General features: G+C 32.5%; 2 protein-coding genes across 2 annotated transcripts; one reads left to right on the plus strand and one right to left on the minus strand.

Moving 5' to 3' along the window:
* Nucleotides 1-15: 15 nt before the first annotated feature.
* On the plus strand, nt 16-5,228 carry LOC100370083 (U6 snRNA-associated Sm-like protein LSm3). Its single transcript, XM_002739444.4, has 4 exons — nt 16-98; nt 1,134-1,241; nt 1,514-1,609; nt 2,151-5,228. The coding sequence occupies exons 1-4, from the start codon at nt 78-80 to the stop codon at nt 2,235-2,237; spliced, it is 312 nt and encodes a 103-aa protein (XP_002739490.1). The 5' UTR covers nt 16-77; the 3' UTR covers nt 2,238-5,228.
* LOC100374793 (tRNA-dihydrouridine(20a/20b) synthase [NAD(P)+]-like) lies at nt 5,179-9,794 on the minus strand. Its single transcript, XM_002739476.4, has 9 exons — nt 9,496-9,794; nt 9,336-9,362; nt 8,992-9,086; nt 8,824-8,899; nt 8,483-8,524; nt 7,563-7,703; nt 6,993-7,201; nt 6,447-6,532; nt 5,179-6,086 (listed from the first exon to the last, which is right to left on the minus strand). Exons 1-9 carry the CDS (start codon nt 9,624-9,626, stop codon nt 5,790-5,792), a joined length of 1,104 nt encoding a protein of 367 aa, XP_002739522.1. The 5' UTR covers nt 9,627-9,794; the 3' UTR covers nt 5,179-5,789.
* Between the last annotated feature and the right edge of the window lie 115 nt (nt 9,795-9,909).

Below are 9,909 nucleotides of genomic sequence, written 5' to 3' on the forward strand. Positions count from 1 at the left end.
ATAAATCTCGCGCCAAATTTTCTTTGACGAGAACAGCAAACCAACCAATCACAGAACCGAATTCAAAGTAGGTCAAAATGGCGGACGACCAGGATCAGGTACGATAATTGATTGACTGGTTACTATTTACATATATTACTCGATATTAATGTGTAAAAAATAGTTTATTTTAACTTGTTCTTTCAATAGTCAGCGACTTTGGTCAGTCACTACTAATACTAGTAGTTCACTACCTCAGTACTGTACCGTACATAACCACTGGCACATGTGCATTGCATTTGGCATATGCTTTGGCCCCGCTGCTAGTGTACTGACTGGTTAAACACTGCTTACGCGGTTATTTGTTGATATCGTTATGCCTGGTCAAAATTATGCAAATAAAGAGAATAATATTGAAACATTGTATATTATATTGTTACACCTATGTGAGGAGTATCCAGTGCTTTGGGAAGGTCATAGTTCAAGCACGTGAATTTATTAAAAATGTGAAATTTGTTTTATCAAATTCCCAGTAATCTGTCCTGTCAATAGTGTATTATATTGTACAAAGTTAGGCATCTGTTATTCATCTGTTATTAACTTATTGGTAGAATGATATTCTATTGAAATCACCAGACCAGTGTAAATCTTAATGAACAAGTCATTTTCAATGACATGGTTTGTTTCATAGACACTACATAAATGACTTTATGTGTGATACATGTGTAAAGTTTAAGATTGATTGTTCCAGGTGTGTATGAGATATGTTGCCATAGAACTGCATTCTGGGAACATGATGCACATCATTTGTTTTGGCAATTTTGTTTTTCAATGAATGTCGCTCCAGTGCTGCATCAGACATGACTTCATATATAAATTATGTATTGTATGTTCATATACCTGTTTGATGATCAGATTCAAGGTGAAAATCATAATTAAAATATAAGTTACCCGGTAATATAGAATAAAAATTACGTGGTTCATTTTAGAAAATAAATTGACCAGAAACTGTTCTTTCTCGGCCTTATTGACCATGCTGGCACATATTTATTCTCTAAACTTTGCAATTATTAGATGTATCCCTATTACACGCAAGGCCTTTTTTCAACTGTCTAAATGGATGTGTACTGATAATTTTGATGATTTCACTCTAGGTACCTTCAAACACAGTTGAAGAACCATTAGATTTAATACGACTGAGTTTAGATGAAAGAATATATGTGAAAATGAGAAATGATAGGGAGCTTAGAGGAAGGCTACATGTAAGTGCTCATCTATGTTTTTCATGTCGTGTTTGTTTCACACTTTCACATTGTAAGAGTTGTAGGACACAATCCTTATAGTATATGAACCAATTTGTTGAACATTATCTTTCATGTAATAATAGTAATCTTGCATAATCGTATCCTTATTTGGCTATTGACTCTGAAAAAAAAATTACAATAAAGATGAAAAACTGAAGAAGTAGCAAAACTGGAAATGCTAAAACACATCATGTGGGTAGCGTCAGTTTTACATTTACTGTTTTCATTAGGCATACGACCAACATCTAAATATGATTCTTGGTGATGTAGAAGAAACAGTTACTACAGTAGAAATAGATGAAGAAACATATGAAGAAATTTATAAGGTAATAATAAAACTAACAAGCCAGGGTAGTCAAAGGTATTTCTCATGTTGCATATCTACAGTTGCCAGAGATCATGTATGTTTATTACTAAAATAACATTTTTTTTGATAGAAAAAGTGGACCAAACCTTACCTGTAATACTGTGGAACTATGAACTTAGAATTACAGTTCAATAGTATTACTACGTGTACCTTCATCAATTATGTCAACATGTTTTACTTAAGCAAATAATGTTTAATGCAAAGAAATTTGATCGCTAATTTTTAAACATGGAATTGCATGGCATGGCATTTGTGCATGTAATTCAATCTACCGGTAATACATTTCTACTGTTTTTTGAGAGATGATAATTTCAGGGCACTTGTACTGTCTATTTAAAATGTCACAATGTCATTGATATGGTTCAAGATTCCCCATTGATTTAACATGTCCACAACGTGTCAGTAGGGATCTACATTTTCGTTGATGACAATGTGATAATCATATACATGTATATCCCATTGACTGAAAACTAATGTATTTATTTTATTTTCCATTTCAGTCAACCAAACGGAATATCCCTATGTTATTTGTTAGAGGTGATGGTGTTATATTGGTCTCGCCGCCACTCAGAGGAACGACCATGTAATAACTATTCGTATATCGGCTTTTAATTTATCTTTCATTTTCCAAACAAAGATTTGTTTTTATACTGTTATGAAGTTAAATTATGAAGGATAATCAGTTCTTAGTTCATCTGATAGTAACATAATCCTGGACCAAATGTATGGCGAGTATCATGTTGATCACCAGTGATGTACGTTTGCCATTTGGACTAATGTTTTTTTTATTAGGCAAGATAACTATTGCTTTCAACTGCAATTCATAAATACTCAAACAGGGTAGTATAAGAAGTAAAACCTTCATACTCTGTAGGTTTGAATATATGAGTATTTCTTGCACTGTTTCTGTTGCGCAAGATTTGTCATCAATATACTGGTATGCGAAGTCTTATTTTAAGATGTATTATTATTCTATGGTATAATTTTTATGTATAGCCAACTAGAGAACCACTGCAGTCTTCATTTCTGAGAAATATGCAGTGCAAGAAAAATGAATCATTATCTTCAATGGGTCTTGTGCATGATCCGTTACACATCCAGGTATTTTGGGGGTATTTCTTGTGCATGATCCGTCACACATCCAGGTATTTTGGAGGTATTTCTTGTGCATGATCCGTCACACATCCAGGTATTTTGGGGGTATTTCTTGTGCATGATCCATCACACATCCAGGTATTTTGGGGGTATTTGGTATTTTGGGGGTATTTCTTGTGCATGATCCGTCACACATCCAGGTATTTTGGGGGTATTTCTTGTGCATGATCCGTTACACATCCAGGTATTTTGGGGGTATTGTTACTTACAAATATTGTATATCAATTTTTGTCATGTTTTTTAAACTGTTTGAATGTCAGTAACAGCTTGCATTTTTTGGGGAACAAAATTTAGAAATTCTCATTTATTGAATTTGCACCCCCTCTCCCAGTAAGTACCAGGATGTGTGACCTTGTGAGAGTCATGCATAAGGATAATTCATTTTGTACATGAACTTCACAACAGTGCTGTAAACCTATAAGTTGTCCAAGTTTGAGATTTTACCGCATTGACTGCTGTAAGCCTCCACAGTAGTCATGGATAGCCTATATTTATCCTATAAAAAGCCTCTAGCATGAAATATCTTTACACAGTACTCAGTATTTTATTTCCAGTGAATTTGGTGCTTATATTTTCTGATATTCTAACTTTGTAAACTAGCTTTCATCTGCAGATTTGGAAACTTGATGTACCGGTGATTATTTAAAGTAACTTTTTCTTATAACTGTACATGTGGTGACTCATGAAAACATGAATGGTTGCTTAGCAACTAGGCTTCAAGAGTTGATAAAATAGCATATTTTCCATCAAAATATTGACAATACTAGATTATGTGTTGGCTTGGTCACATTTCAAGGTTTTTTCTGATGATAAAATATTAAATATGAATTTGAGCGACTGGTATGTTTATCTCTTTAAGCCATATTATTTTGTAGCACATGATTTTGGTAAAATCTAACAATAGATCAGAATAACAATACCGTATTTGCTGAATTAAGTGTCTGTGCTCACGTAAATAACACAGTTATTGCCAATAAGTCATATTGCAATGATCAGGTGTAGTATAAATCCAATATTTGCTTTATATACATTTTTGTTAGGTATGTGCTTCTAATATAATACATACTATGAGGTTTTAACGAGGATGCCTCAAAGTATGCACAAAAACAGTACAGCGGGAGTATCGATTGACATGCAGCGGAGGTCGATGCAACAGCATACTGTCTGAGTGCATACTTTGAGGTATCCTTGTAATAACCTTATTATTATTATTATACGTCTTTCCTTCCAAGGATACATCATGGCAATGCCGAAATTCAAAAAGTTTAGAACAGAATCAGTGAACTTCTTTGTATGGTGTCCAGTCAAACACTGGTGGCAGCCATGTTTGTTTTAATTATTAGAGAATGTTTACGCATGTAATCATTCCATATTTGGAATTCGCATTTCCTAATATGGTAGGATGAAAATACCGCAAAATTACACTACGCTGTAACTTATTGCGTTACGGTGACAGATGTATAATAATGTAGTAGAAAGAGAAGTAATGATGATTGTTTTTCTTCATGAAGTAGATTTTTCGGGGAGAATTTGTGTAAAGTTATTTAAACAAAACATAAACTAAATTCTGATAGGTTGTAATCAAATCTGCATGAAATGTACTCGTTCAAACTTTTCTTACATACTGTAATATATTTTATTCTCGCTTTGAATCTATTTTTTCTGAAAATTCAGTGAAAATAAAATCCTGTGAATATACCTTCCCTATATTTTACATTCAACTCGTCAAAACACCCCAAATTTTTTTTCACAGTGAAGAGTAATTCCAGCTAAAATAAAGTATTTTACAGTATTCCATCTATTTTTAAGTGTGCAACAGTAACCCAGACTGCAATATGCATCAAAACATAGTTGTAAAGCCCATTGAACGTCATACAAACTGTACTTATTTATGGGCAATATTTTGTCATACCTCAATGTAGACATCATATAGAACTATGATTGTATAGAGGTCTTTTTTGTTTAGCTCCCTGTGATGGACAAGTAACAAATTTGGAAATTTTAACACCCCGACTACTGAATGACAACACAGATAGTCCTCGATTGCTGATAACTATGGTCTAAAAAAAGCCACATTTTAAAAGCACTAACAATTTTTTATATTTTGGCGAGTGAAAAATTTCATAAAATCACATAAATTGTGATAACTTTCAAACCTTGTGTGACACAGAAAAATGTACAGGAAAGTCTACTTCATCCTTACAGGGTCATGTCATTTCCTAAAATGAAAGGAATGATTCTGTGGCTAGTATGAAAGATATGGGCTTTTAATGTTACAAAGGTACATTATATAGATGACATGACAATGTGGTGTAGCATTTTCTGTTTTTGTTCACATTACTGCCATTCCAGAAGTAAGGAAAACAAATGATGTTTTGTAATTCATTTTTATTATAGAAAAGAATAAAAAGATATTTCTTGAATCGCATCTCAAAGCAATTGATTTATAACATAATTCAGACGTATCTGTGTTGAGTGAATTTCTCCTAAAACAATCTTGGCTCATATTACAGTACAAGAAACTGGCTGAAATATACACAGCAACTGGCTGTACTGGAAACATGTTACAGAGGTTCTGAAAATTATTCGGACAGTCAGTTAGCAAGATGACTTTCATATTTGTCCAATCGGCATTGTTCCATCTACACGCATACAGATTAAATCATTCCAGTGCAGATTTTCAAATGATATGTGTTCATCAGAATACAGAAGCAAGTTATTTTGATTTGCATGACAATTCCCATAAAATAGTGAATCCCACGCAGCATGCTATCAAATGGTGCTGTCAAGTCTAGAACAAAGCAAAAGCAAATGTCTTTCGCAAAGTTGCAAGCCATCTTGCTAAGTGACTGTCCGAATAATTCTCAGAACAGCTGTTATTTGGACTGACCATAAACATAGTCCTTAGGACGTGTACAACAAATTTAATTACAATTCAATAATAAAAACTTGACAATCATAAATTAGATTAAAGATAATAAATATTAGACCACTGATATAAAGGTATCACCAATATTATAATCATCTACATTTAGCATGGGTTTATGTTTATTAATTTTCTCTGGTTTCCACATGTTCTGTGATTTATTCAGTTGGTGATGAAATCTTGCAGGATTGTAAGATACTTGATAGTGTTCTTGTAAATAGTCTAATACTGCTGGTACATTGGATAATGTATTGAAGATTCGTTTGTCAGCCTTTGAAGTCACATGTTCCATCATTTGTATCAAATGATGATGAAAACATTGAAACTGAGTACCCAACTGAAGAGAAATATCGACCTGTTGAAAAATATAAATAATAACACACTGGGTCAGATCAGATCAGTGCAAGTTATACCACACTACTGTATTTGTTTTATTGCAAGTGTTTTATTTTGAAGTGCACATCAACAAGAAATTACATTTACCAGTATTGCTGGATCATTAAAATATTTGATGCCTTATTTTACAATATACCGATCATTAACATATTGTTTGCGCAACTAATAGAACAAATACAGTAATACTTGTACTAATATTGGTAGAGATACTATTATTGTAAACTCAACATGTATATCTGACAAAAAGCAAATTTTCTAGTTGATACTGCACCACCAACAACACATTTGATTTGATAATATGTAAGTAGATATCTCTTACCCAGTCTTGGATGCACTCGAGTGGAGTAAATTCATACCCAGCATACATTGCAGGATTATGGAGCATTCCTCTGGCAGCCATAACACCTTTTAAAGAAAAAACAATTTATAGTGAAACAAAACAAGCGTTTTCATTACTTTAAACTTCATTCAAATATGAAATGTTGTCGAATGAGTTGCAGTGTTACAATAAAACAACCCAAATATTTCACACTTCTCAACAAACCTGTTAAACAAGAATATGGTTTTGACTATCATTAAATGACTTTGACAATTATCCAAACTATTCAATTTATAAGAGTTATATTTCTCTAACATACTGAAACCATCAATTCTTGTTTTTTTTTTCAATATTTTTGTGCCCAGTGACATTCCCTACAGTTTATCTATTTCTACAGCTGTGCTGAAGGTACATGTAGTGTATTTTTGCCACAAAAACACATTTGAGACTGCATGATGGCAATTTATCCGACATTTTGTATATGTACAAGGCTTCATGAATGATAGAGAAAGGTGAATATATAAATAGCAGTGGTTTCCAACTCACCATCAACCTTTGTTAGTTCATGTACCCTATTGACATCTTTCAGTGACTTCACATCACCATTTGCTATAACAGGAATTGACAGATTCTCTTTAATTATTTTGATATCTTCATAATTCACTGGTTCTGTTCTTTGTTCTGTGGTTCTGCCATGCACTGTAATCCAGGAAACCCCAGCATGTTCAGCTTTCTGACACAAGTCTAAAGTATCCCTGAAAAGAAGAGCGTGAGTGAATTATTAGTACAAGTGTATTGTATATTTCTATTTTCATATACTGAAAACAAGTTGGAAATATAGGTGCAAATTATTTAGCAGACATCATAATACCTGATGTATACAGAATTTTATTTATTATAAAATATTGAAAGAATAAAATTATGAAAACTAAAAATTCAATATCGATAGATTTGATCAAATTGTCATATTTATAGATCCTTACATAATAGCAATTGATGGACAACAAATTCACTATATTCAATTCTTATGTTGTGCTTCCACTATTTTAACAGATATGCAAAATACCCTCAGTAACAAGAGAATTTTTAGATCTGAACATTTTAATACAATTGTACCTGAGATTATGCCTGAGCCTAATTTTAATAGACACTGAAAATTTTTCATCTTGGATCTTGTTCCTTGTTTGCTGTACCATGTCTTTGACAAGCTCTGGGTGTTTTATGAGATTTGCACCAAAACCATTTGCCATTGCCCACCTAAAATACAAATGTAATATGAAATACTCATTGGTAACCCTACCAGAAGACAATTGAATTAATTGCTTGAAACTATATTTTACTAATTCAACTTAGCACAACCTCAATGTTCAGAATTCTATCAATGTTTGCAATGTTCCAGGTCTGCATGTTAATGTCTACAATGTTCCACGTCTGTCAATATTTACAATGTTCCAGGTCACTCAACATTTTAAATGTTCCAGGTCTATCAATGTTTACAATGTTCCAGGTCTGTCAATGTTTACAATGTTCCAGGTCACTCAACATTTTAAATGTTCCATGTCTATCAATGTTTACAATGTTCCAGGTCTATCAATGTTTACAATGTTCCAGGTCTGTCAATTTTTACAATGTTCCAGGTCTATCAATGTTTACAATGTTCCAGGTCACTTAACATTTAAAATGTTCCAGGTCTATCAATATTTAGAGTGTTCCAGGTCTGTCAATATTTACAATGTTCCAGGTCTATCAATATTTACAATGTTCCAGGTCTATCAATATTTAGAGTGTTCCAGGTCTGTCAATATTTACAATGTTCCAGGTCTATCAATATTTACAATGTTCCAGGTCACTCAACATTTTAAATGTTCCAGGTCTATCAATATTTAGAGTGTTCCAGGTCTGTCAATATTTACAATGTTCCAGGTCTGTCAATATTTACAATGTTCCAGGTCTGTCAATGTTTACAATGTTCCAGGTCTGTCAGTATTTAGAGTGTTCCAGGTGTGAAAACTTTATGAATGTAACTATAACTTTACCTTTGTGGACAGCCACAGTTCAAGTCCACACCATCTGCAAATCTAACAATTATGAAATAAATAATAAAGAAATCAAAAAATTAATTTCACTTAAACTCAAGTATACATTGCAATATTACACCATATCAACCATCTGCTGATTTGTACTATATTATACATGTATTTAAAATTAGAGAACTTTACATTAGAGATGTAAAGGAATGCATCATAAATAATAAATTATAATAAATAAAGCACAGCACTAAAATATCACCAAGATAAATATTTGCACAAGTTATTTAACTTAAAGTTAAAATCCATCGTCAGTTAGAATAATCTAATGATCATGAGTATATACTTACGGAGCAATTAGTTCTGTAGCAGTTACAAAATCTTTTGTGTTGTTGGCAGCAAACTGCACAATTAGAGGCTGGTCTCCTGTTTAATATATAATTTTTTAAATAAAAATCATAATTTCGCTAATTTAATCTGAAAAACTGAACTTGAAAATAATAGAATGAAATATTTACCTTTGTGTGTTGAGAATTCATTATCTCGTGCCTTGATTGACTTTATAAATGAGTCAGATACAATCATAGGAGTAAAAGTTACATCACAACCATACCTGCAATGAGTTTAATTAATTATACAAATTCATGTAATACAGAAAACATGATTTGATTGCTCTTAGTATCAGCTAAATAGATACCTATAAAGATATAGAAACTTCAGATGTTGAGTCAGTTTGAACAACCCCCACCATGAAAAAACTTTTCAAGCTCAAAATTTCAAATATTGCCTACAACCTTGTCTGCAAGTTTTTTTTCCTCAAGAACAATCAATATTTGAAAGGATATTTCAGATGTCAACTTACTTTCTCACCAATGTTCTGAATGCCAGCCTATAAATAAATAAATAATAACAAATGAATAAATAGTAGGAAATCAAAATGTTTCTGTTATCCATATGGTAAATTGAGAATACATGTATTACAAATATTATTGTTTGTACAAATTATCTTCAAATTAACTTACTTTGAATATCTCACCATTGGAGCAGATATGTTTAATACTTTATCATTTTTTAACATCTCTTGCACAGAAACTCTCGGTCGACAAGGCATGGTTGTATTACTGCTTTCGTTGCAATCGTCGAAGCTTGCCATGTCCACTTCACCTGCATGCTACAATCTCATCGTGTGCATTATGAACTGTAAACAGAAAGTATTTATACTCGTATGTACTCAGATTCGCAAAATATTGTTGAATGTGTCGTCAATTGAATTGAAAATGGTATCGATCTCAGTATCTCTACAACATGTACACATTTACTGCATTCGCTGGCGACTGCAACAAAACAAGTAATGTAATGCGAACAAACAAACCAAACTGAACATTCACAGTTTGTCGCTCAGATCAAAGTATTTAATTATTTGTTTAAAATAAATT

This window comes from Saccoglossus kowalevskii, chromosome 3, assembly GCF_978046115.1.
Source record: "Saccoglossus kowalevskii chromosome 3, keSacKowa6.1, whole genome shotgun sequence".
Taxonomy (NCBI): domain Eukaryota; kingdom Metazoa; phylum Hemichordata; class Enteropneusta; family Harrimaniidae; genus Saccoglossus; species Saccoglossus kowalevskii.